The following is a 27,820-nucleotide window of genomic DNA, read 5'->3' on the forward strand; positions in this document are numbered from 1 at the left end:
TGAGTAGCGCAGGAGTTCTATAGGAGTACTACAGGTGTACTATTGGAGTACGACCGGAGTTCTACAGGAGTATTACAGGAGTATTACAGGAGTAATACAGGAGTACTACAAGAATACTACAGGAGTACCGTAGGAGCAGGGGCATAACAAATGCCCCGGGAGCCCTCGCAGTATGGGCGGCCCCACTCTCTTCAGTAAATTAAGGGGGCCCCGGCCCCCTCAGCTCTTCGGTGAGCGCTGTGAGAGAGGCTTGCTTTGCTCTAAAGCAAGCCTCTCCCCCTCTAAAGCAGGTGCAGGCTGCAGCCTGCTCTCAGCCCCTCCCGCTGACTGAAGAGAAACAGTGTATCAACTTACATTGTTTCTCTTCAGTCAGAGCCCGCCCAAAGGATGGGGGTGGAGGCCACAGAGACAGCATTCTCCAGGGCAAAGCTCATATGAGAAGGGATGAGGCAGCAAAATGGTGCCCTCAGGTAGCACTCTTGTTAGAACACAGCATGTGGGCGTCCGCAGGGGAGGTGGGGGGAAGGGGGGCCGAGAAGGGTGCAAGGCAGAGGGGAGAATGGTGCAAGGTAGAGAGGAGAAGGGTGCAAGGTAGAGAGAAGATGGGTGCAAGGCGAATGGGAGAAGGATGCAAGGCAGGGAGGAGAAGGGTGCAAGGCAGAGAGGAGAAGGGTGCAAGGCAGAGGGGAGAAGGGTGCAAGGCAGAGGGGAGAAGGGTGCAAGGCAGAGGGGAGAAGGGTGCAAGGCAGAGGGGAGAAGGGTGCAAGGCAGAGGGGAGAAGGGTGCAGCAAGGTGGAGAGGAGAAGGGTGCAAGGCAGAGGGGAGAAGGGTGCAACGTAGAGAGGAGAGGGGTGCAAGGCGGAGGGCAGAAGGGTGCAAGGGGGAGGGGGAGAAGGGTGCAAGGCAGAGAGGAGAAGGGTGCAAGGCAGAGGGGAGAAGGGTGCAAGGCAGAGGGGAGAAGGGTGCAAGGCAGAGGGGAGAAGGGTGCAAGGCAGAAGGGTGCAAGGTGGAGAGGAGAAGGGTGCAAGGCGGAGGGGAGAAGGCTGCAAGACGGAGGGGAGAAGGGTGCAAGGTAGAGGGGAGAAGGGTGCAACGTAGAGAGGAGAGGGGTGCAAGGCGGAGGGCAGAAGGGTGCAAGGGGGAGAAGGGTGCAAGGGCAGGGCAAGTAGGGTGTAAGGCAGAGGGGAGAAGGGTGCAAGGGGGATGGTGATGAAGTTAAAAATGTGCCCCCCCCACCCCCGGAAACATTTCTGCAGACTTCCATGGCAACGCACACTGCTTTGTGAGCGAGAGTGGGCAAGAGTCGAGAGAGAGAGTGGAGTGAGAGAGAGAGTGGAGAGAGGGGGACAAGTGTAGAGTGAGAGACGAGAGTGCGAGAGAGTGGAGCGAGAGAGAGTAGAGAGAGGTTGGAGAGAGAGTGGAGAGAGAGAGAGTGGAGGGAGACAGTGGAGAGAGAGAGTGGAGAGAGAGAGAGTAGAGAGAGTGGAGAGAGAGGGAGTGGAGAGAGAGTGGAGCGAGAGCAGAGAGAGAGTGGAGGGAGAGAGCAGAGAGAGAGTGGAGAGAGGGTAGAGAGAGAGAGTGGAGAGAGAGTGGAGAGAGAATGGAGAGAGAGTGGAGAGAGGGTAGAGATAGAGAGTGGAGAGAGAGTGGAGAGAGAATGGAGAGAGAGTGGAGAGAGAGTGAAGAGAGAGTAGAGAGAGAGTAGAGAGAGTGGAGAGAGACAGTGGAGAGAGAGAGAGAGAGAGTGGAGAGAGAGTAGAGAGAGAGAGATTTGAGAGAGAGTGGAGATAGACAGTGGAGAGAGAGAGCATGGAGAGACAGTGGAGAGAGAGAGAGTGGAGAGAGAGGGAGAGAGAGAGAGTGGAGAGAGACAGTGGAGAGAGAGTGGAGAGGACGAGTGGAGAGAGAGAGAGAGTGGGGAGAGAGAGAGAGTTGAGAGAAAGAGAGTTGAGAGAAAGAGTGGAGAGATTGTAGAGAGAGAGAGCGGAGAGAGAGTAGAGAGAGAGAGGAGAGAGAGAGTGGAGTGGAGAGAGAGTGGAGAGAGAGAGTGGAGAGAGAGAGTGGAAAGAGAGAGAGAGTGGAGAGACAGAGGAGAGAGAGTAGAGAGAGAGAGGAGAGAGAGAGTGGAGAGAGTGGAGGGAGACAATGGAGAGAGAGAGAGAGAGAGAGACAGTGGAGAGAGAGACAGTGGAGAGAGAAACAGTGGAGAGAGAGACAGTGGAGAGAGAGTGGAGAGAGAGACAGTGGAGATAGAGTGGACAGAATTGAGAGCGAGAATGGAGAGAGAGAGATAGAGTAGAGAGAGAGTAGAGACTGACTGACTCAGAGACTGAATACTGACTGACCGAGAGACTGACTGGCTGAGAAACTGACTGAAAGAGAGAGAGAGAGAGAGAGAGAGAGAGAGAGAGACTGACTGAGAGAGAGAGACTGACGGAAAGAGAGAGATAGAGAGACTGGCAGAGAGAGAGAGACCGACTGACTGACAGAGAGAGAGAGACTGACAGACTGACTGACAGACTGACTGAGAGAGACTGACTGACTGACAGAGAGACTGAATGACAGAGAGAGGGAGACTGACTCACTGAGAGACTGACTCACTGAGAGTGGAGAGAGAGTGGAGAGAGAATGGAGAGAGAGTGGAGAGAGAGTGGAGAGAGAGTAGAGAGAGAGAGTAGAGAGAGTGGAGAGAGACAGTGGAGAGAGAGAGTGGAGAGAGAGTAGAGAGAGAGAGAGTTGAGAGAGAGTGGAGATAGACAGTGAAGAGAGAGAGAGTGGAGAGAGCATGGAGAGACAGTGGAGAGAGAGAGAGTGGAGAGAGAGGGAGAGAGAGAGAGTGGAGCGAGACAGTGGAGAGAGAGTGGAGAGGACGAGTGGAGAGAGAGAGAGTGGAGAGAGAGAGAGTGGGGAGAGAGAGATTTGAGAGAAAGAGTGGAGAGATTGGAGAGAGAGAGAGTGGAGAGAGAGTAGAGAGAGAGAGAGGAGAGAGAGAGTGGAGTGGAGAGAGAGTGGAGAGAGAGTGGAGAGAGAGAGAGTGGAGAGAGAGAGAGTGGAGAGAGTGGAGGGAGACAATGGAGAGAGAGAGAGAGACAGTGGAGAGAGAGACAGTGGAGAAACAGTGGAGAGAGATACAGTGGAGAGAGAGTGGAGAGAGAGACAGTGGAGATAGAGTGGACAGAGTTGAGAGCGAGAATGGAGAGAGAGAGAGATAGAGTGGAGAGAGAGTAGAGACTGACTGACTCAGAGACTGAATACTGACTGACCGAGAGACTGACTGGCTGAGAAACTGACTGAAAGAGAGAGAGAGAGAGAGAGAGAGAGAGAGAGAGACTGACTGACAGAGAGAGAGAGACTGACAGACTGACTGACAGACTGACTGAGAGAGACTGACTGACTGACAGAGACTGAGAGAGAGACTGACTCACTGAGAGACTGACTCACTGAGAGAGAGAGAGAGAGAGAGAGAGAGAGAGAGAGAGAGAGAGAGAGAGAGAGAGAGACTGTGATGGAATTGGGGTCACAGTGTGTATGAAGCTATGCAATGCCTCTTAAGATTGCTATTGTCTACTAATAAAAATCTATTATCAAAATGTGCTCTTTGTAGTTACATCTGCTTTTGAAATACTGCATTGTCGCTTTGTCTAATGTTTTAAAACGGAAACGAGAAGGAGCAGTGGATCCACTTTTGTCAAAACTGAACGATGAGTTGCCAGATGTAGTATATCTTGACAGGAGTCTGCATCAGGAAACCAACCTAAAAATGGGCAAACTACCCCGGTCTACTTGTGGTAAATAAATAATTAATTACCGGTACTATTTTTCAGGATACTCATACAAATAGATAGCTCAATAAATAAGAGTCAAGATTCGAGGTAGCTAGAGTTTGCAGGTTTTAATACAGCATAAAGGACAGCAACAGGACAACCTGCACGGGAATAGGATGGCAGCTGCCGGGGGGCAGGATCGGGACAAAAAAGCTACTTTAATAACAGTGTACAACATATATATACTAAAACAATTGCATTGCAGTACATACAGTAGGCGTAGCAGTGGGCGGGGTTCGTAGCAGTCGCGAAAGATAAGGCATAAAGTAGGTGTAACAAGAGGCGTGTACAGGGCGTATACATAGACATGTGATGTAAACGTAACAGAATATGTCATAAATGGGGCGGAAACCTGGAGGGGGCTACCTAAGGAGCCGGGACCTCTGACCTAGTGGTGCGCGCAAGCTGGCAATGACGTGTTACTAGGAGGAACTGGGGGCTATGACTTCTGCGCTAGAAGAGGAGACTAAAGTCTGGAGAGTCAGAGCGACATGTACCTAAACACTATCTAGTATCTGATGTTTAGAGAACATGTTGATAGAATCCAAAAGTTATCAGGGCAAAGGCTAACAGACTCTAAGACTGGTGCATGCATTATTCTACATGTAGTGCGAGTGCAGGGAATATTAAATGACCATTAATACAGTATTTCTCTTACATGGAGACGTAAAGGCTAGACGATGACTGAAACTATTGATGCGATTCAGTAGCTGAGGAATGCAGAGAAGGAGGGCTGGACTGATAACTAGAATCATAACATACTCTTGGCAGACTGGCAGGCAGAGCCAGGCCGAGGCGGGCACTGTGAGGCAGGAAGTAAGTGAAGGGTCAGGGATGCAGGTGGGGGCTGTATCGCTCCTCAGCGAGGGTTCAGGAGACAGGAGCTGAATCTGGTGTCCGGGCCCTTTTGAGGCCTAGAAACGGGGACTTTTACTGAATTAACGTGCACACTGTGAAACGTGGCAACATAACTTTACATAGGCCTAATACTCGTAGCTTTCACGAGAACTGAAAACTAGCATACTAGAGTTGGACACAACTGGAATTGCGTCTTTAATCGATCATAAGGGAATACATATGCATATTGATCATGCACATATAACATAAGATGGGGAACACGTAGGGACACAGAACATGGCAAAACTTACTTTTCCACATTCCCTCCTTGTCACTACGTTTCCATCAGGAAACATCAATATTCATGATACCATCTATCATTTCATACAGTATCATTTGCTCGTCTCGAATTGTCTTGGAACGGGACTTAGGACTAGGACTAAGACTAGAAATACAGGATGTAGCACAAATGCCGCAAATCGCAGGGCCACATTGTAAACAGAGGCAGCAACTGAAAATGATCATTACTGCTATACCTAGGAATGACAATACTTTCCATCCCCAGGCAGAAATTATACTCCATAGCCAACCGGACCATGTCCAGGTGTCTGGATTCTGGTGTAACTGATGGGCAATTTTATGAAGTCTGGTTATAGCTGAATAAACAGACGGTGCGTTATTAGGAATGAAAATGCAGCAACTAGATCCGATGACTCTACATGCTCCTCCTCTATCGGCCAGTATGACGTCAAGAACGAGACGATTTTGGAGCACAACAAATCTCATAGCAGATTGCTCTTCGGTTAAGTTACCTAGAGCAGAAGTAGTCTCATTCACTACTGCTTCAAGGGTTCTGGTTAACCTACGGATTAGCTTACTATTCTGGACAGGGCCTATAAAGAAGAAGAATCCTTTATTAAAATCTTGATACTGTTCTAGAGTAGTTTCAGTTTGATCGACAATTGGGGACTCGATCTCCCTTCTATGTCTAATGTGTACTAGATGTGTATTTCTATGATAATCGGATGGGGCTAGGAAAACTGGTGGCAGTAGGAAGGCAATGTAACAGGTTCCATCCCAATCGAGGGGCAGACGAACATATGCGGTCTGACCACAAACAAAATATGAATGACGTGAGGCTTTGAAAATAGATTTCCCACTGTCACTATACTTGACGATAGTAGTACAATCACTATGTCCTACATGTGCGGAACCATTCTTTCTGACACATAATTCGCCTTTGACTGGTAGTACTGATATAGCAGGTAAATCTGGAGTAGTATCAGACTGAACATTCAGGACCATAAAATTCGAAGAATAATTACCTAAATTATAAACTTCATTTTCTAGATCTAACCCGGTTCTATGGGAAAGACCTTGCTTGTCTGGAAAACATGTGCTGTTCAGAAGGGACATATCAGTTGAGGATGACGTTAACGTGGACCATGCTCCACACGAACCATTATGTGAAAATGGATAAGGAAAGAGTGGCAGAACTCCCTTCGGTGTCTGGAAAGGGGGGAGTCGACCACACACCCAACAATTAGTGGCATTGCTGGTCTGGTGTGAATAATGCAACATTCTGATAAACGTGTTATTTCTCATAGCAAGACTATAGGATAACTCGTGAGGAGGCAGATCACTGAATGTGTGCTCTACTGTAGCATTAAAAGACTTATTTACATGAGAAATTGGAAAACATAAATGCAATGCATAACTTGTGCAGGTAACCATCAAACTCAAAAACATAAGAAAACATAGAATAATGATACATCTGATAGAGTTTTGACTAACTCTCTCACTATGGGGGTCTATCTCATACATGTCAGAAACCTGTCTAACCGTTTCACCCGAGGGGGACTTAGACAATTAAACTGGCTGACTTATTTTACTAGACCGGAGCTTCTTTTTATACTCCTGCTGCGGAGTTTCCTCTAACAGGGGAGGCTTGGAATCAAAGTTTGTAGCGGGACAGTCCTTGAGAATAGGGCAGTTTTTAAAGTTCTGGCAGTCTTTAGAAATAGAACAGTCCAATGTTTTTATGCGACATCCATGGAATTTCTTGACGTGAGACAGGTGCACCCACCCCTTGCGGCCTTCCAGCTTCACGGCCGTGCGGGTGGTCAGAAGGACCAGTTGAGGTGTTTTCCAGCGGGGCTCCAGCGGACTTGAACGATCAAAGTTCCTTATCAAGACTAGGTCGCCTGGAATGACCTCATGCGGTTTCACTTCGGTATTGTCTGGAAATGCGGCGGCAACCTGTGAACGACAAGAGTGTAGGGCAGACATCAAGGAAGCTAGGTAATCTGTCAGCATATTACTGGAAACATCTGTAATACTTCGGGGTCTAGGTGTACCCCACATGTTCGGGGGGCAGCCGAATACGACCTCATAAGGGGACAGACCTGATCTGGAATGTGCGACCATGCGCATATAAAACAGAGCGACTGGCAGAGCTACTAGCCAGTCTACACCTTTCTCTTTACAGACTTTGGCGATGCGGATTTTCAGGGTCTGATTATGTCTCTCTACGAGACCGGCTGCTTCAGGATGGCGTACACAATGAAACTTCCACTGGTACCCTAACAGAAGGGAAACATGCTTCATTAACTCTGATGAGAATGGCTGGCCGTTATCTGAATACACGACTCTAGGGAGTCCATAACGGGGGAAAAATTCACGAACCAGCTGCTTGGCAGTGGTCGCGGCTGTGTAATCTGGGACTGGATATGCCTCTGTCCACCTGGACAAAGCGCATACAACTACAAGGACATACTTGAAACCTCGGCATCGCTCCATCTGGATATAATCCATTTGGAGGACCTCAAAAGGGTGGTCAGGAGGCTGAAATCCCCCTTGTTCCACCGGGACACTTTTACCTGGATTAAACTGACAACATATCATACAGGTACGGACTTTCTGCTTGGCTGCAGCTCGTAAATGTTTGTTGAACCAAATGTTCTGGATACTGTCTAACATGGCTTTTTCTCCTAAATGTGCAGGACTATGTGCGGTATTAATAATGACTTGAACCATTGAGTCGGGGAGAAACCATGTGGCTTTTCCCTTCGTCAACCATCCCTGATCTGTCTGGACCCCTCCTTGTTCGGGCCATTTCTTGATTTCATCGGGGGTAGCATGTAACTGGATATCTATGACATCTTGAGTGGGGTCCTTAACTGTCATACATGTAGTCGGATCTGGAGTGTGTGTCAGTGTCGTGTTAACTGGAATGTCTGGAGTCTGGGCTGTAAGCTTGGCTGTTTGGTCTGCTAGATCATTACCTTGGGAAATAATGTCAGTGACTTTCGTATGTGCTTTGCACTTCATGATAGCGATAGCTGTCGGTAAATGTATTGCTTCTAACAGAGCTTGAATGAGGAGACCATGCTGAATCTTGGTTCCATGAGAAGTCATGAAACCTCTTTCTTGCCAGAGCACTCCAAAGTCGTGTACGACTCCGAATGCATAACGTGAATCTGTGTAAATGTTAACTTTCAGGTTCTTGGCACGTATGCAGGCTTGGGTCAGAGCGACTAGCTCTGCTGCTTGAGCGGACAGGGTGTCAATACGGTGTGTCTCTATAACTTCAGTGTCAGTAGTCACTGCATACGCGGCTACTAGTTCTCCTGTACTTGTTCTCATACATGAACCATCCACATAAAGTGTCAGGTCGGGATCTGGTAATGGAATATCTGTCAGGTCTTGTCTTGGCTTTGTCATAGTGTTAACTACTTCCACACAGTCATGTGTGGCAGGATTTGAAGTAACTGACGGTAACAGTGTAGCAGGATTTAGAACGTTGCAGCGTCTGATTTCTATGTGTGGCTGGAACAGTGTCAATTCATAACCTGTTAAACGTGCAATTGTCAAGTGCTGAGTCTGTGTTCGGTTTAAAAGAACTTCCACGGAGTGTGGAACTTGTACTGTCAGGGAATGCCCTAATACTATGGAATCACTTTGTCTGATAGCTAGTGCTGTGGCTGCAACTGACTTGAGGCACGCAGGCAGAGCCTGGGCCACTGGATCTAATGTGCTTGAAAAATAAGCACAAGGCTTGTATTGTCCTGCTTGATCTTGTGTGAGAACAGATAATGCTGTACCTTCGCGTTCTGTGACAAAAAGTGTAAAAGGCTTACTGTAGTTCGGTGTTGCTAGAAGAGGTGCTTGACATAAGGCTTTCTTTAATTCATTAAAAGCAAGTGTATGTTCAGATGTCCAAGGGAGGACAGTCGATACGGCTGCCTCCTGTGTCGTTAACTGTATCAGTGGCTTGGCTAGAAATGCATACTGAGGAATCCATTGTCGGCAATAAGAAGTGAGGCCGATAAAAGCTCGTACCTCTTTCTGGGTCTTGGGCTGAGGAAGACTCGCTATTAACTTGATACGGTCAGGTGTCAACTGCCTACCCCTCTTGGACAGTAAGTGGCCTAAGTAGATCACTTGCTGGACACAGAATTGAAGCTTCGAAGGGGACACCTTGTGCCCCATCTCGGCTAGGAAATACAGGACTTTAAGTGACGCTCGCTCGCAGTCACGTTCAGAACGGGCTGTGATCAGTAGATCATCGACATACTGGAGCAGGGCAGTGTCAGTTGGCATGTGAATATTGTCTAGTTGTCTCTTAAGTGCTTGACTGTAAATACTAGGACTTTCTGTGAAACCTTGAGGAGCTCGTGTAAATTTATAGCTCCTTCCATTTAAACAGAATCCGAAAAGGAACTGGCTGTCTGGATGAATGGGGACACTGAAAAATGCATTTTTAAGGTCTATGACAGTGAAAAACGTGGCTTCAGAATCAATGGCTGTCAATAGAGAAGAAATATCTGGGACAACTGGGTACTGGGGAATGATACATTTATTAAGTTCTCGAAGATCAATCACTAATCGATATACTGGAGGTGCATTTGGATCAGTACGTTTCATGACTGGAATGATAGGAGAATTACATACATTGGAGTCAGTTTCTACAACCACTCCTTGGACAATGAGCTCGTCAATAATTTTGGATAAGGCTGCTACAGCCTCAGGTGGCAATCTGTACTGTCTGATTCGTGGTAACACTACACCTGGCTTAAGAGTCACACGATGGGGTGTGATTTGCATAAAACCAATATCAGTTGGACCTTGCGCCCATAGATGCTGCGGGACATTCAGTAATCTTGGATCAAAATCACGTAATACATAGTGACCCTTAAAGTCACGTAAAAACAAACGTATTCCTTCTGGAGAGCAGCAAATAACTGCACCTAATTCTTTCAGTGTCTTAATACCTAACAAATTTTCTGGACATGACTTCGTAAGTAACAGGTCAGTAGTTCGGGACAATGGACCTACTTCTAGAGTAACTGGTTTGGAAATCTCGTTAACTATTGGCTTTCCTGAAAATCCAAGGGAAACATTTCTAGAGCCTGAGAGCAGAGCCCCTGGAACCTCGTCATGACTGATAGTAGTCCTACTTGCCCCTGTATCAATCAGAAACTTTCTGTCTTTCCCTAATACTTGACTGTGAACATAGGGACCCTCTTGATCTACAGGTATCTCGATGAGAGGCAAACCTACCTCCCTCTCTAGGCTGTTTCATGAATACTGCTGGTACTCTGGATACTCGGACTGTGCATACTGGTACATTTGCTGTGTAACATGCTGTGTTGCAGCTATAGGCTGCGGTACTGTAACTGTCTGTGGTGCATTCTGTAGTGGCTGAGAAGTCTGTGAAACTTGTTCTTGTCTAGGCGGACGTGGTCTTTCTTTAGTCTTACCAGTAGCTATGTTGTGTTTCAGAACTGCACACTCGTTTATAAAATGACCTGGCTGTTTACAATAATTGCAGGTCCCTTTGACGGGAACTGCAGGATGACTGGCTTGATTCATACCCCTCTTCTGACTGTCTTGAGGAACAGATTGTGCAACTAATACTTTCATTTTCGTGTCTTTCATACGTTTCCTTTCATGATCTTGCTCTTCTCTGATTCTGTTCTGGTGATACTGAAGCATCTGAAGCATTTGGGACGGAGTATTAGCTTGCCAGGTACTTTCGACTTTCAAAACTCGGTTTTTAACTTGTGGACTTGAATTCTCGACTAGTTTAGTAACAAAAAGATGAGGGTATGACTCACTACTCGTCTTGAGACCACTGTTGATGATAAAACATTTCTCGAATCTAGAATAAAAATCACTAGTATCTTCGTCTGGTTTCTGTTTACAGGCTGAGATTGCATCCCAGTCTTCCTTTTTCGTGGCTAGTAATCTTGGCAAAACTTGTATTAACAGCTCAGGTAATTCTTTACATTTATCTCCTAGACCGGTACCTGGTACTCGTATATTATCTTCAGCTTCTAGAGCTGCCCAATCTATCTTTTTCTCTCCCACCTCCCATTCTTTTTCCTTGAGTTTTTCATATGTGCCCGCAGGCAACAGAACCTTTAACATTTTAATGATATCTGGATACGTGTATTCTCCCATACGGAGCATGTCTTTTAATTCACGGTGGAACCCTGCTGGATCTTTATCGTGACAGGGAATTAACTTTTTCATCTCTAAGAGTTCCATCTTTGTAATCGGGGTGTAAACAAATACTCGTTGCATTTCACCACCCGCTGTCCTAACTGGGTGTACTTCTCGTAACGGATGCTGTCTATCTATGTAAAACGGTTTACTTTCTGGGGGTGAGACATGAACAAAATGCGGATTCAGAAACGTTCTATATTTATGGCGCTGTTCTAGAATGATACTGATTAAATCGGTACCTAGACCTTTCCATCTATGCTGGAGTAACTCGTTCAGAACATCATGTAACGGACCTGGATCAGAATGCTGACCCTCATACAGTGTAATGAGGTGCTGGATCATATACATACCCACCAGTCGCTGCTCGGCTGGGGGCAGTTTCAGAAACATTTGTGCCACTATTTCGTCTGGAAAAGTGGTAGAATCAGTAGCCCATCGGACTGCTGATCGGGCTAGTTCTTGTTCATGCATAGTACTAAGTTCACTATAACCGATTCGTGATTTCAGAATGTGATCGGTGGCTTGGAATACTTGCTCTAGAGAACCTTGTTCTGGTGCTGGAAGAGGAACAGTTTTCTTGTAATCTAGACGTGAATGCCGGTCGGAAAGTCTAGTTCTACCTACATACGCTATTCTGGAAGTATTCTCGTCGTCTACCTCTTCGGTAGGAGAGTCGTCTTCCTTCTCGCTTACTTGTGCTGCTTTGCGTTTGTCGTGTAACCTGTGTCTTCCCTCGGCTATATTATCACTCCACCTTGTCAGGACTTTCATTTCGGTCGGATCTTTAGTCGGATAATCTTGTTCCCTTATTAAACAATTAATTAGAAACTTTAATAGCATGAGCTGGGTCTCAGCTTTCCTTAGAGAAATAACTTCGCCAACACTTTCTGGGTCTGTTCCTGTACGAATGAAACGATATATTCTGTCTAGATCTTCTTTCATATTCGGTAGGGTGTCCAAATACTCGGTCACCCGTCTTACGCGCAATGAATATATAACCATACTATCATCACCTGGGACTGGATCATAACGGCATTCGGTAAGAGCTCGCCTGATATCTGCAACGGACTGATGTTTGGGCGTATGCTGTAACGCACGTTCATGTAACTCGACTGACGTTACACGTTTGTGTGGCGGCGGGGTTCCCGGAGGACCTCCTCCCGCGGCCCCTAAACTGGAATCGTCGACTGATACTCTTCGTGTTGGCAGAGTGACCAGTGTAGCGGGTACTTGTAATGTAGGCTGGACCGGGGGTACCGTAACAGGTGCTGTAACGGGTGCCCCGGTGGCTGGAGGAGCAAGAATTACATTATTTACAGGAGCTGGCGGAGCAGGATTTGCATATTCGGGGACTGTGTCGTCCAAGTAGGACGAGAGAAAAATATCAGCTGCGGTCGGTTTGTGACGTAGCTTGGTCGGAACTAATGGCGGCGGAAAATTACTGGATGCCTCCGGGGTTGCTTTTGGCAAGCCCTCGGCAAGAAGAGGGTACATACCCTTAATAAGGGCATTCCTCTGTCTGTCTAACTGTTCGGTTTTAACTCGTTCACCTATTTCGATTAATTCCCTTTCTTGGGCTCTTTCTGAGGATTCCCTACTTAATTCTGACTTTCTGATTTCTTTTTCGGTTCTTTTATGAGATTCTTTGCGCCATAACTCGATGGCATCTTTCTGGGACTGTCTGGCTTTCTTTTTCCATAATGCTTCTTCTACTCGCATGATGCACTCGGCATCCCATGTGCCTGATACAGGCCATCTATACTTTTCTTCTAATTCCTTGGTGTACTCCACCCATAAATCTAGATATAATATGGCACTTATGCCATGCTTCTGATACATAAAATGACCTGGACTGTCCCTAGGCGGGACAGGAACTGCTTCCTCGAGCAGACATTTTCTAGTTTTTAACTGACGTAATTTTGAAAACAAAGGCATAACTAGGCTGGAGTTCGGACACAATACAATACACAATGAACACAATAATGACTTGAGACTGATCACTCATACCACGACATTGAAAACACATTGAAATGACATTAAAAATAACAGTTCGAACAGAAACATTACCTGGAATACTTAAAAACAGAAACACATAAATTTCTCGAGAACAGAACTGACTAGAACAGAAACTAGAATGACTGGATGCACTGCTAAAACAGTACGAAACTTACCGGTCTCATAAAGAGACACGTCAGGACCCGCATCCACCTAAGTGGACACTTCGTGTTGGATCTGTGTACCCAAACCCACGGACCAGAGACAATTAGATTGACCCTGTCTAGATACTACCCCAGCAACGGTACTCACCGGGCAGCAAGAACGGAAGGCCTCGGACTGGACTGGACTGCTACGACGACGGACTATGAACTTCGGACTTCAGTTACGGGTGGGCCTCCGGATACCTCGGACCTTGGACTCTCGGCTTGGGCTCTGGTCGGGACTCGCCGCGTTCCTCCACCGCCTCGTCTGGATGCTGGACCGCAACCTCCGTCTCCTCCGTGGGCCTGAGGGATACTTGAAGCAGAAATATCTGCACGTGCACGGTATGGTTCCGTCACGGCTGCAGAGGGTCAGGGGGCTGGCGTGGCTTCTCCGGCGCGTGGGGAAAGGGCAAGTCCCTATTCGGGCGCCATTATGTGGTAAATAAATAATTAATTACCGGTACTATTTTTCAGGATACTCATACAAATAGATAGCTCAATAAATAAGAGTCAAGATTCGAGGTAGCTAGAGTTTGCAGGTTTTAATACAGCATAAAGGACAGCAACAGGACAACCTGCACGGGAATAGGATGGCAGCTGCCGGGGGGCAGGATCGGGACAAAAAAGCTACTTTAATAACAGTGTACAACATATATATACTAAAACAATTGCATTGCAGTACATACAGTAGGCGTAGCAGTGGGCGGGGTTCGTAGCAGTCGCGAAAGATAAGGCATAAAGTAGGTGTAACAAGAGGCGTGTACAGGGCGTATACATAGACATGTGATGTAAACGTAACAGAATATGTCATAAATGGGGCGGAAACATGGAGGGGGCTACCTAAGGAGCCGGGACCTCTGACCTAGTGGTGCGCGCAAGCTGGCAATGACGTGTTACTAGGAGGAACTGGGGGCTATGACTTCTGCGCTAGAAGAGGAGACTAAAGTCTGGAGAGTCAGAGCGACATGTACCTAAACACTATCTAGTATCTGATGTTTAGAGAACATGTTGATAGAATCCAAAAGTTATCAGGGCAAAGGCTAACAGACTCTAAGACTGGTGCATGCATTATTCTACATGTAGTGCGAGTGCAGGGAATATTAAATGACCATTAATACAGTATTTCTCTTACATGGAGACGTAAAGGCTAGACGATGACTGAAACTATTGATGCGATTCAGTAGCTGAGGAATGCAGAGAAGGAGGGCTGGACTGATAACTAGAATCATAACATACTCTTGGCAGACTGGCAGGCAGAGCCAGGCCGAGCCGGGCACTGTGAGGCAGGAAGTAAGTGAAGGGTCAGGAATGCAGGTGGGGGCTGTATCGCTCCTCAGCGAGGGTTCAGGAGACAGGAGCTGAATCTGGTGTCCGGGCCCTTTTGAGGCCTAGAAACGGGGACTTTTACTGAATTAACGTGCACACTGTGAAACGTGGCAACATAACTTTACATAGGCCTAATACTCGTAGCTTTCACGAGAACTGGAAACTAGCATACTAGAGTTGGACACAACTGGAATTGCGTCTTTAATCGATCATAAGGGAATACATATGCATATTGATCATGCACATATAACATAAGATGGGGAACACGTAGGGACACAGAACATGGCAAAACTTACTTTTCCACATACTGATGGCAGGGACCCTGTAATGAATGGACCACCACCTTTGATAACCTGCGGGCAGACTAAGCCCAACCTTTAACTCCACCACCCAGTGTTACTTATAACGGCTGGATTGGTGACAGTGACGTAACAATCACCCCGCATCCCCTGCAGTATGGTGGGTCGCTGGCCTGAGAGCTTTAAACTGGCACGGAGGATGGGAGGGGGGCCCCCTCCATGTAGTTTGCAGGGGGGTCCCCTCAAGTTTCGTTACGCCACTGCTGCTGAACATAAACGATACTACTACTTGAGAATAACCGCCACTTTCAGAATGTAATCTCTGCTTTCGCCATCTTCTTCCTTTTCTTCACACCTCGGATATGGAAAAGAATATAATCTCAAGACCTTACCCAGATGTGCAGGTAGTGCTCTGTCAATGTATTCTTCTGTGTTTGCTAGCTGCATGCTCATATATCCGCCAATGCGCATGTTTCTGTGAAACTTTACCACAGAAGTATTTAAATTCGTTTGTCTGTGTGCCTCATGCATGTGCACCTGCTTTTTATGTTTTTGTAATATGCATTTATATTTGCAACGCAGAGCTGCACTGCATCCAAGGAAGAGATTACATAGATGGTTTAAAGAAGGACAACAAATAAGCATTACCTTAAAAGCAGCAAGAATCCCACAAACTCTCTTCTCTGTCCTCACCTCCTCTTAAAACCGAAGAGAAAAATCCCCTCCAACTGCATGATCAGGAATGCCATGGATCCAACGAGATACTAGGATAGAAGGAGGGAAGCAAGGATGGAAAGAACGAAGCAAGGAATGGAAGAATACAGGAAGGAAAAAGATAAGCAAGTGCTTATTATTAAATATGTCATTTAATAAGAATTATATACTAAAGGCTATTAGGGGTGGCATTGAGAAAAGCAAGTTGAAATAATCACAATAACTGGTACTTTTTCTCAGACACATTAGAGTCAGACATTTTTTAAAGCCCTCATCTCCATGAGATGACCATGGGTATGCCCAGTTGTCGGCTTGGTATCTAACTGTGTGATGGGATACAATCTGCATTTTCCTGATGAGACCCAACAAAGCTACAACTTGCCTGGAGTGCCTTGTGTTTCATGGCAGGGGCACGTACTGTATCTGTGCATGGCTTTCAGGCAGGTCCAGGACTAAGGGCCATATGTATCAAAAATTCAGTCTGCGATTCTCAAATAGCGTTTTTTTTGCGAATAGCTATTTGAGAATCGCAAAATGCTATGTATATGGGATTTACAATAAATGTTGCGAATCCTACACATTCCTTAATTGCAAATCGCAAATTGCGATTCTCAATTAAGAAATACCTCCCCATTCATTCCTGTGGGCCTCTAGGAGAAGACATTCTCAATTCGCGATTAGCAATTAGTGAATCGCAAATTGAGAATGCAATTTCAAGGGTGCAGGGGTGTCAAAAGGACACCCTGTTGCACCCCTGAAATAGGCATGGGTGCATATGTGGCGCACATACATGCCCTAAGGGCATGTATGTGTTTCACACTGCACTTTGAAAAATGAACAAAAGTGCATTTTTCAAAGAAATCGCAAATTACCACCAACTTGAAGTTTGCGATTCCTTAAATGCAATCGCAACATAAGGAATCGCAAATTTTGCAATTCCTTATTTTGCACGCAGATTTGCCTTAATACATACCATTTGGCAAAATTGCATTCGCGAACGCCGAAATTCTGCGAATTTCGGCGTTTGCGAATGCAATTTTTGCTTGATAAATATGGCCCTAAGTTTTCATATGGCTGGTCCCTGTCTGTAGAGTGAGAAAACAACTAGGGAATTAAATATATGAAATGTGAGCCAGAGTAATTACCAGTACCTCTTATTATTGCAAGCATTATGTTAATTTTGTTTTTGATGATCTTACATGCTATTGCATATTAGCACTTATAAAACTTTTCCTTCCAATAAATGCACATTACTGGGATGACATTCGTGATGCTGTGGCATGTCCTGAAGAAACAGAACTGCTGTCAAAGGGTTGAAGCAATGTCATTTGTGATGTTGTGACATCTGCTCCCTGCAGCCTTCTCAATTTGCCTGTTTACTAGGTAAAGTAAGGTGCTTATAATATCGTGAGGTGACCAAATGTGTGGTAATGCTGGATGTTGATTTCTGGCTTGTTCTGCATTTGGTAACTGTTGGTGTGAAAGTAATAATGTAGTTACTTGCAAATAAAAGGTTTAAAAGTGCCAATGCTATATACAGTGGTGATGCCTGACACTAGACAAGTTGCTCTACTGAGCGTGCAGATATAATAGTACAAGTGTGCCTTGTAATGTGTTAGCCTCGTTGTCTGGACTGTAACAAAATAAACCATCAAGTATCTTTTGTTAGGGTGTTAGACATCACTTCTGGGATGTGTTATCAACTTAACTGAAATTTATATAACCCATCCCAAGAAAACCGATTTCTATACTTTATCAAGCCATGAGAAAATGAGTAAAAATATAATGACAATTTCACTCAAAAGGGACATGATTGTGTTATTGTTGTTGAATGGGACAAGGTTTCAAAAACATGAGGGCAAAGTGTCTGGTCGCTGGCATAAATGGGTTTAGAACCAATGGAATCTTTCCATCAGAGATGAAGCATGGCAGTGAGGTGGGTAATTGTTCAAGAAAATAACATGGTTATGTGATTAACCAGTTGCATTGATTTAGGGAGTAGGGAGTTTGAAGGGTTTGAATTTACGGCCTGTTTAATCTCAGTGGTTGGACTAGTAGGGTTCAAGTACAATTTACAGTTTTAAGTTGTTTCTTACAAGTTTCAAGTTAAGAGCTCTCATAAACTTTCTTTTTCACAGTTCTTCAGAGTTTATGGTGCTACATATCTCAGAATCAACCATACAATCTTACTTTAGGACAGACTAAAATCTGTTTTTTTGATACTCTGTGCCTTCTCGTTTTTAAACTTTGCGGCTGTTGCTGTTTATGATTATGTTTTGACATGTATTTCTTCCTTTATCTGCTTGTCCATCGCAATTTTATCCTTTGAGAAAAATGAAAGGCATTAAAAACAAATGAAAATGATGGTTCTTAAATGATCCTCTTCACACAAGATTGTGCATTCAGAAATGAGAGAGAACATGGCACTATGTTTAGAGCCCCACCTGTGTCACAAATGTAAGAGGAAAATAACAAATACCGTTGTTTTAAAAGTGCCCATAAGGTACAGTTAAATGGTTGAAACATAACATGTCAAAATTGGACAACCCAACTGTCTACCTAAATCAATGTAACAAGTTTCTATTTTTATTCCACACAAATATTACAATAATTCGGAGTTCCATCTTATTTAAAGTCAACCACCTCACTTCATATCTTCCAGTCACGAAAAGTTGAGGTGTAGCCAGGATTTTCTCCACTCACAATGGTCAATTTAACAGACAAAATTATAGGATTAAAACACACAGTCTATGATGATGCAATTCTGCTCATATAATCAATTTTCTTTTTTATGCTGCCTACTAAATAACTCTTACATAAGAGAAGAAGATTAACTTTTTCCATATCTTATAAAAAACAGCCAAATGACTTTCATACTAAAATAACCTATGACTATCTTCCGACCTGTGAAAAAATTCACAATGGCATGTAAGGCTCTAGAGAAATGTGTGGACAAGAAGTTAAATAATTACATTGTTCAAAATTCTGAGCCTCCTATCAACAAAGATTCCAAAGTGGTTGTGTTAGAGAAATTGCCACCCTTAAAATCCTTGCTGATATTAATTGCATGTTAGATATTGGTCCTGCCTGCCCCCTTATCCTTCTGGAATTATTGACAAGAATGATCTTCCTAAACTCCTGCAGATCCTGGAGACGTGAATGAGCATAGGTAGTGAGGTCTTGAGTAGCTTTGACCCCTTCTTTACTAGTCATTAAGAGTTAGTCCGATTAGGGATTTATACATCCAAGCCACCTTTGCTGTCTATGGTGTTCCACAGGGTTTGATACTGGCACCAATGTTATGCAATTTAAACATGAAATTGCTGATGAATTCCAATGGAGGAGACACAGTATTTATCAATATGCAGATAGATGTTATAAGCATTTAAAGATCATTTCAAATAGAAGGCATTTCTACACTGAAAGAGTGAGTGGTGAAGAATCAAGGATGGATGTCCTAACCCCCTTAAATGGAACAAAGAGGAAACAAAATACATCTTGATTATATGTGAACCTTATTCAAAATCTAATAACAAAATTTAAGTGAAACCTCTGGGTTTAGGTTTGGTTTGTATTTCTTGCAAAGCTTTATTTCTCCACAAGCATGAATATCTATGCCCCCGATCAAACAATATGGAGGTAATTGGAATCTGAAGAGTGTATAGAATTTCACTTGGAACTAAATAACTTATCATGCAGAGAGTTTCAACATTGGGGCAGATTTATGAAGGCCTTGCGCCGCCGGTGCGTCACTTTTTCCCATGTTAAAAGTGACACGCCAGCGGCGCAAGGCCTTCATAAATCTGCCCCATTGTCTTTTTAAGGAGCAGTGGCCTCTCAATGGCACCCCTTACCTTTAAATAATAGATATACTACTGATTTTCAGAAGGAAACAGAAAATCTGGTTGTTTGGATTTTACCTAAATTCCTTCTTCAAGAAACTTTCACAAAGTTATTCAATTTCCTATATTTGAAAATTGTCTGTCCATCCCTTACCATTTCTTACCCTATCTTGCTGATCCCTAGCTGATAACCTACCATCATAACCCTGTCAGGATTACCTTTATTCCTCCTCAAATAACTTATTCCTCTGTCTCAGATTCATAATATTCATCCCCTCCTTTTCTCCTGCTCAATGCTTGCTAATTTGACTTTATATTCATGTGACGTTATCAATGGTGGTCAGCCCTTAACCTATCTGTTTCTTGTATTTCCTACCTGAAGCTATGAACTGTGAAAACAACTCATCTGAGCTCCTTGACTAATTGCCTACAGCCTACCTTCTGCCTTCATTTTTCCTATCATTTTTTTTCTTGCTATACCTCAGTACATAAACCTTGTTTAGAGGTTACTGCCTTATTTATTTCTCTCACTGGCTTCTTCTTTTCTTTTAGATTATCTTATTGCTTCATATGTTCTGCTTGGTTGTTATTCTGTTCATTATAATAGATGTCTGACATCATTCTGGTTTAATGTACAGCAATCTTACTTATAAATATTTATCTGAATTTGTGGAAGCCTCGAATTGCCTGGATGTCTCGCAGTCAGGTTTCCGGGCCAGGCACAGCACTGAGTCCGCCCTGATAGCAGTAACCAATAACATCAGAATGGCGCTGGACAATGGTCAGGCAACACTTTTAGTGCTGCTTGACCTATCTGCGGCGTTTGACACCATCTCTCAGCGGATCTTGCTTGGGAGACTTCAGGACATCGGAGTTCAAGGGGTTGCACTGAAATGGGTGGCAAACCTTCTGACTGATAGGACTCAGATGACTAATCTGGGTCTGTTCCGCTCTAAGACCAGAAGATTAACCAATGGAGTACCACAGGGCTTCTGTTTGAGCCCTACTCTATTTAACATTTATGTTACTCCCTTGGCGGAATTAATGAGGACATTAGAATTCAGTACTCTCGTTTGATAAATCTAATCCCAACACCCAAGTTATCATCTCAGAGGGCCTGAAGACCATTGCTGATGATGAGGGATAACTTCCTTCAATTTAATGCAGAGAAATCAGAAATCATGCTGTTTGGAGGTGTGGCAGTGAGCTGGACTCCTAGCTGGTGGCCAGAGGAATTGGGCTCTGCTCCTACTCCTAAAACAGTGGTCAAAAACCTGGGAGTGCGTATAGACCAGAAGCTCATGCTAGAAGAGCATGCCACCACTACTGGAGGGCATGTTTTCACACACTTAGCCAACTAAGGAGAGTCTTCCCTTTTCTACCCTCCTCCACATGAAAAATGTTGATCCAGGCACTAGTGTTAAGCCGCCTGGACTACTGCAATGCCTTGCTGGTTTCAGCCAATGAAGAAAAATACTTCAATAATGCTTTGCTGCTGTTAATAATCTTAGTCATTTGAACCACAAGGGGCACTGGAGAGGATAGCATGAAGACAGGACTGAAAGAGAAGGGAAAGGTACACGCTTGGTGCAGAGTCTGGAATGTAGACTACCACTGAGGCTGCCAGTGGCATGTTATTAAGCCATTCATAGGAGGGGCAAAATGCCTTCTTCAATACTCACATCCTAGTTTTGACATCAGAGGCAGTTGTAGAGTAGCTGAATGTAGCGTCTCATGCACATCCAAGAGTCATATGCTCTGCAACTACACTCCCATTATGTAAGATGTTACCTTTTCAATGTTTTGTTATTGTTATAAGAGATGGAGAACTCCAATAGAGCTCTTTAGCATCTGGTGATATATATACCTGGCATGCTCCTCCATTTTCCACACTTTCTTTGATTTGGGGTACTGCTCTGCATGTTCATGTAGTTTAAAAATTCGCTTTTTATAAAAACACAATTTTATTGAGTTTTTAACAGTTCTTATAGCATCTGAGATACATAGCTGACAATAAAAAAACATAGGGGCATATTATCAAGACAGGCGATAAAATATTGCCAATTTAGCGGCAGAAAACTGCCGCTAAAGCAGCGACAATTGGCTTGATAATATGCTCTATGGATTTCCAATTGAAGCCCATGTTAAATGTGAAGGACATCTAACATGAGTTTCAATTGGAATTCCATAGAGTATATTATCAAGCCCATTATCGCCACTTTAGCTGCAGTTTTCTGCCAGTGGATCTATAGTTTTCAAGCATCTGATCCCATTCCAGAGAGATTGGTACTTTACGTAGGCCACAAAATTCTTCTTGTCTAATAATCGCACTCTTTGCGGTGCCCTAACTGGTCATTTCAACATGTCAGGAAAGTGGACAATTGTTAAAACTGAGACATTCCTTTATTGGCATCTTATTTGTGGTGATATCATGTTGGAACACCTAAATATGTTGCACGCAACTCCATTTTACATTTCACATTTTTAGATTGCTGAAATCAACCAGTGGTAGAACCACCGCTCTTTCCATGATAAGATCCTGAACAGTTTCAAGTAACACACATATTCCAATAAAATGCTTAAATAGAGGGAGAGCTGTGATTTGGAAATGTTTAACCATCTGTCATTATTCCAGCCCCCTCAGTCAGTCTGCAGTAAAAGTTGTGATCCAGGATACCGGAAATCTGCCATTACAGGGCGTCCCAAGTGCTGCTTCTCCTGTGTGTCCTGTCCTGATGGGAGCATCACCAACCAAACAGGTGGGTTCACTACTTCCTATAGTAAAAATATAATATAATAAACAGGTTAGTAATATACTTCTTTTAACATAAAACATATATATGTTGTGCCTGTGTACATATGTTCTTGGAGGATATGTGTAGTGTGCATTATGTGTACTTACTGACTCGCACCCCACCAACATGCACACACCATGCAATGTGTATACCCGTGTACACCACAGACACCTACCTTTGATTTCGTCAAAATGTGGGACCAGCCCGTTGCAGTAAAGGTGCAGCAGGACTGCGGGGACCTGTGCGAAGGAGAAGAGGAGGAAACTGCATCCTGTAACAAGGCGAGTTTTCGCCCGTTTTCTTCCCATTTTGCTGACATGAAGTGGGAGCGATTCCCACTGGAATTCCAATGGAAACAGCCCACATCCAAATATCAACTGCGGAAATCTTGGCTGGAGTCCCGCTGCCACTGCCTCCAGCCCATCCCGCAATTGATGCAGGCAGAAAAGTCCTGGCAGTTTTGGCAGGACTATATTGGTCTTCTCTCCTATTGAATTCCAGCATTCTAATCAGGCTGGAGGACCCCCAGGTAGGCGGGTGGGACCAGTTTCACCAAGATCTCAATCAGGCCCTTAGTATCTGTATTTGACGCCAATATTTCATTTCTACTTCCACTCACAAGCTCTTGCTACGTCCTATGTTTCCTAGGAGAAGAAACACTTCCAGGCTGACAAAGGATTATCCTCTTTGTGGTTATAAAGTCCCATTTAACGTTCTAAGCGTGGGTGGGTTCAGCTGAAACAATCACTTATGTCATCATTATGAGTTATGTTGTTTCATCTTCACATGCCAAAAACATGAAATTCAATTTGATTCAGCGGAGTTGCTGGTCAACAGGTCGCCTTTAGGATCTCGAGCAATGGTTATTCAAAGATTTCTGCACTTCTTCTTGTGCCCAAACAAACATCGGGGTGCACGTTTAAGACTCCCAGGAGTAGGGTACTTTGAGACACTCTGGGTGCCAGACAGACTTCACCATCAAAATCCAGGTTAAGTTCCAGTTGCCACTGGTTAGCTCGTATGTTCCAGGAAAAGTCCTCTTGTAGCTTGCTGTTGCCATACAGAACATCAACCAACTGATCCTTGAAGTTCACATCTCTGTTCTGGTTACAATGGTGAGCAGGTCCACTCCTTCGGGGCTCTTCTCAGGTGACTGACAGAAGATCTAGTCCTCTTCTGTTCTCCCACAGTTCCAGAAAGAGTTCTTAGGAGATGCCTGGATTACACTATTTATGCCTGGCAACAGTTAGTGGCTGGGAGTGACACCTGACACAGAATGCCATGTCCTATGGCAGTGGCAACACGTGCAGAACCTTTAAGTCACACTAAACTTGGACTGATGTGAAGGACTTCCAATCAATTTTTAGCCAATGTCACTAGATATCAGTTAAAAAATAAATCTGTGCAAGAGTCTTAAAATCTTTAGCAACAAAAGAAAAAATATATCCGTGAGTCACAGATTCAGTCTGACAAAGGGTCACCCTAAAGATAAAGCAGACACAAATATATAGGATCTGATTAGGATATCAGGTGAACTGAATTCCGCCAGATACCATCTTGGGCCTGGGACCGACCGACCTCCGGTCGCCCGTCCCGACGGGTTCATTACAATGCAACCGAACACTATTCGGTTGCATGCTCCCTTTTCTCAATGAGAGCTTGGGGTACTACTGTAAACCGGCCATAATTAATACAAGCTCCCATTGAGAAAAGGGAGGTGCAGTTTACGATGCATGTTTTCTGGCATGGTTGGACCTGTTGATCCCTGCACCTTGCGGCAGGCACCTTGAGGTGCCTGCTACAGGGTGCAGGGTTCAACAGGTCCAACCATGCCAGAAAACATGCATCGTAATCTCAAGGGCAGAAAGGCCCGCCCTAGAGATTACTGGATGGCTGGTGACTGGCCGACAGGCTCCTGGAGCCTGTTAAAAGCCCGTCAGAATGACCAGCTTGGTTTACTTTCTGACCACCTAGATCATAATTAGGTGGTTGGAAAGTAAACTGTTGTGCCATGTATCATGCAGCCCTGAAGGCTCCGACCAACAGTCAGAGCTGTAACAGGCCGCATTGTAGTCACCCTTGAGTGCTTTACAAACAGGCTTTCAATGATGCTAAACCTGCAAAGGGAATGTTTTGGGTGCAGGGGTCATGAGAAATGGAGAGATAGTCTTCAAACATATCAAGAACATAACATTTTGCCTGAACAAGCTAATATCATAATATCATATCAAAAGACAATATGTGACAGAGAAGTTGTAATTATCAAACATGAGCACGTCTCAAGTGCAATTAGCATGAGCCAGAAAAACTTAGCCACAGTAGTTACAGAATGAATCAATAAAAAAGTTTCATATTTACGTACTCAGTTCCATTCCACTTTGAGTGGTGATTGTCTTCAATGTAACCTTATTCTTTTTTTTTTTCCTCATTTGCCTTGCCCCTTACTTAGGAGATACCAGCCACCTTGTGTGTCCCTGACCAAGAGAGGGAGCAAAGATAGTCTTACCCATCTCTGGCGCCGGAACCCGAGAATATTTTACTGGTGGCAGAGAGGTCCCAAGAGGAAGAGGGGTTTTAAAATCTTGGGCTGACTCCATCTAGGTATGTTTCAACCTGTAGGACCAAAAACCGTAACGTGGCCAGACCCGGTCCAAGGAGTGTTGATGGCATAATCATAGGACCCGGGGAAAAAAGAAAAAAACAAAAAAAACAAAAAAACAAACAAACCTTATTCTTACTGTTGTTATACACGCACCATGTGTAATTTTATCAAGGTTCTTGAATCTTACCATTTTAATGTTGCCCTTGATGGTTTAGTGTGCTCTGGATTACCTCCACACTAAACTCACATACAATGTCTCAAAGTCCAGTGTTATAGAAGACGAAAGATATGAATGCCATCATGTTAGTCTTTGCATCTGAAGGTGCTCTGGAAATTGAACACTTTGTCAACAGGCAGTCAAGGGATATCTCCTCCAGAACCATCGGGGACAAATGTCAGTGCCCTACGGGCCAATTCACTATCTAGCCCAGTGCATGGAATGGGAATAACATGTGAAGTGTTTAGGGCTGTTAGGATCTGAGCAATGTAAATACCTTAATGATAATTGCACTATGTTAATAACAATATCTGGAGTCTGTCAGTGCATGAACACTGGTTGCCCAAGAGTTGGAGCCTCTATTAGACACCTGCCTACTAGAGTGCTGGGAAGACCCTTCAGATAGACTCTACACATTAGCTTCACTGCTGAGGAAGTTGCTTTCAAGAGTAATAAAAGCTCATCTGTTGGGCTTTGGGCTTGTTTTTTTTCTCATGTAGGGCAACCCTACATCCCATTTTCAGGTAAAAGCAATGGCAAGTTTCTCCTGCTTCAAACTTCAATAAGGAATTTCACCTACCCCTACTTCTACTCAGAACCACCCAATCTGTCATTTAGGTGTCCCACAGGGATTAGGTCCACCTGAAAATGTGACATAACAAGAAACATCTAGTGGAACCTGAATGACAAAAAAATGGCAGATATTTAGTGAGTGTTGTCTTTACAACTGATATTTAATCAAAACATTATAAAGTTTTGTGTCTGAAAGTAAAAAATCATTAGATGTCCAGTTTGTATGAAGAATAGACTTGTCTTTGCACATGGAAGCTGATTTCTCTGAAACAAAATAAATGCACAAATGTTCTTCTTCATCTGAAAATCTAATATATTATTTTAATCATAAAGGTTGCCATCTGTTTTTATTTCAGACTCCTTAGACTGCATAAAATGCCCAAATGACCACTGGTCAGGGACAGAAAAAGACAGATGCATTGCAAAGCAAATTGACTTCTTGTCCTATGAGGAGTCACTGGGATTTATCCTGGCTTTAATCTCCATTTTCCTGTTCTTTAATGCTGCTGGCATTTTGGGTACTTTCATATCTTATCGGCACACTCCAGTTGTACGGGCTAACAACCTCCACCTCAGTTATATTCTTCTCTTTGCACTCATGATGTGCTTCCTCTGTTCGTTGGTCTTCATTGGTCAGCCAAGCAAAGGGACTTGCATGGTTCGTCAGGTTATTTTCGGCATATCCTTCTCGCTTGCTGTTTCCTGTGTGATGGCTAAAACAGTCATGGTCGTCATCGCCTTTAGGGCCACTAAGCCCAACAGCAAGTTAAGAAGGTGGATTGGCTCCAGATTATCCTACATCAATGTCCTGGTCTGTACCTTCATAGAGGTTATCATTGGAGTCATCTGGTTGGGAACTTCACCAGGATTCCCAGAACTTACCAATAGTACGGACAACTGGAAGTTTACTGCACAGTGCAATGAGGGCTCCATCCTGATGTTCTGCTGCATGTTGGTGTTCATGGGAATCTTGGCATGTGTAAGCTTTGGAATTGCTTTTTTAGCTCGAAATTTGCCAGACAGCTTCAATGAAGCCAAGTTCATCACCTTCAGTATGCTGGTATTTGTCAGTGTCTGGATCTCTTTCATCCCAGCTTATCTAAGTACAAAAGGAAAATACCTTGTTGCAGTTGAGATTTTTGCAATCTTATCCTCTGGTGCTGGCCTCATGTACTGTATTTTTGCACCAAAGATTTATATTATCTTTCTCAAACCAGAGATGAATACTAAGGAAGTTTTGGTAAAAAAAGCAACAACTTCAATGTGTACTGGATAATGTCATTAATGGAATGAACAGTAAAGTTAGCTTCTATATTAAATTGTACAGACTAAATCAAAGCTTTCTGAGTCTATAAAAACCTGCTATTTTTCCTTACCTTGGTATGTCCTATGAACACAAATGTCTCAACTAGCGTGTATGTAAAAATTGATGTACAATATGAATCATGCTTCAAGCTGTTCTCATTCATCGATTAAAATGTTACTATTACTGGATGAAAAGCATTGGATAATCAAATATACCAACAAGGATCTGGAAGGGGTACTCTTTTGACGTACTGAGAGAAAACATGTGTGCATTTGCAGCTAAGCTGATTTTCTGGATTAACAAATGAGTACAAAATCCTGATGCTCCAGGCAGAGGGTAGTGTCTTGTTTGAATAGTCCTACCCAGTGCTTAGGATGGCTCCTTGGGCACCAATTTAGGGCTGGAAAGATTTGTCTTGAAACACACCATAGGAACTATAGATTGGTCACCTCTGTAACTGGTTTTTCCATCCTGCATACAAACAGGAAGGAAAAAGATTGTCAGAATTTGGGAAATGTGTCTTACATTATCACATATTTAACCTTTCCTCTTTTCATTACATATTGAAGATCGTCATGTCAATGAGGCTAATTGATACATTTACCATGCTCTCCCCTGCCCTTTAGACTAAGAGATAAATTGGCCAGATGTACGACCAGATGTACGACCATAGCAATTTGCGATTCGCAAATTGTGATGAATTGCGAGTCGCAAAACGCTATGTACAACAGTGTCTGAGACACTGTTTGCAATTCCCAATGGGGTCCTTAATTG

At 44.0% G+C, this 27,820-nt stretch overlaps 1 protein-coding gene across 1 annotated transcript in view; it reads left to right on the forward strand.

Annotated features, from left to right (window-relative positions):
* Positions 1–27,016, forward strand: part of LOC144783894 (extracellular calcium-sensing receptor-like) — a 131,699-nt gene extending 104,683 nt beyond the window's left edge. The window contains exons 5-6 of the mRNA XM_078662636.1: positions 22,189–22,312; positions 26,097–27,016. Of these exons, the coding sequence (XP_078518762.1) occupies positions 22,189–22,312; positions 26,097–27,016 (1,044 nt within the window). The remainder of the gene's footprint in view (positions 1–22,188; positions 22,313–26,096) is intronic.
* The last annotated feature ends 804 nt before the right edge of the window (positions 27,017–27,820 follow it).

This window comes from Lissotriton helveticus, chromosome 10 (genome assembly GCF_964261635.1).
Source record: "Lissotriton helveticus chromosome 10, aLisHel1.1, whole genome shotgun sequence".
NCBI lineage: Eukaryota > Metazoa > Chordata > Amphibia > Caudata > Salamandridae > Lissotriton > Lissotriton helveticus.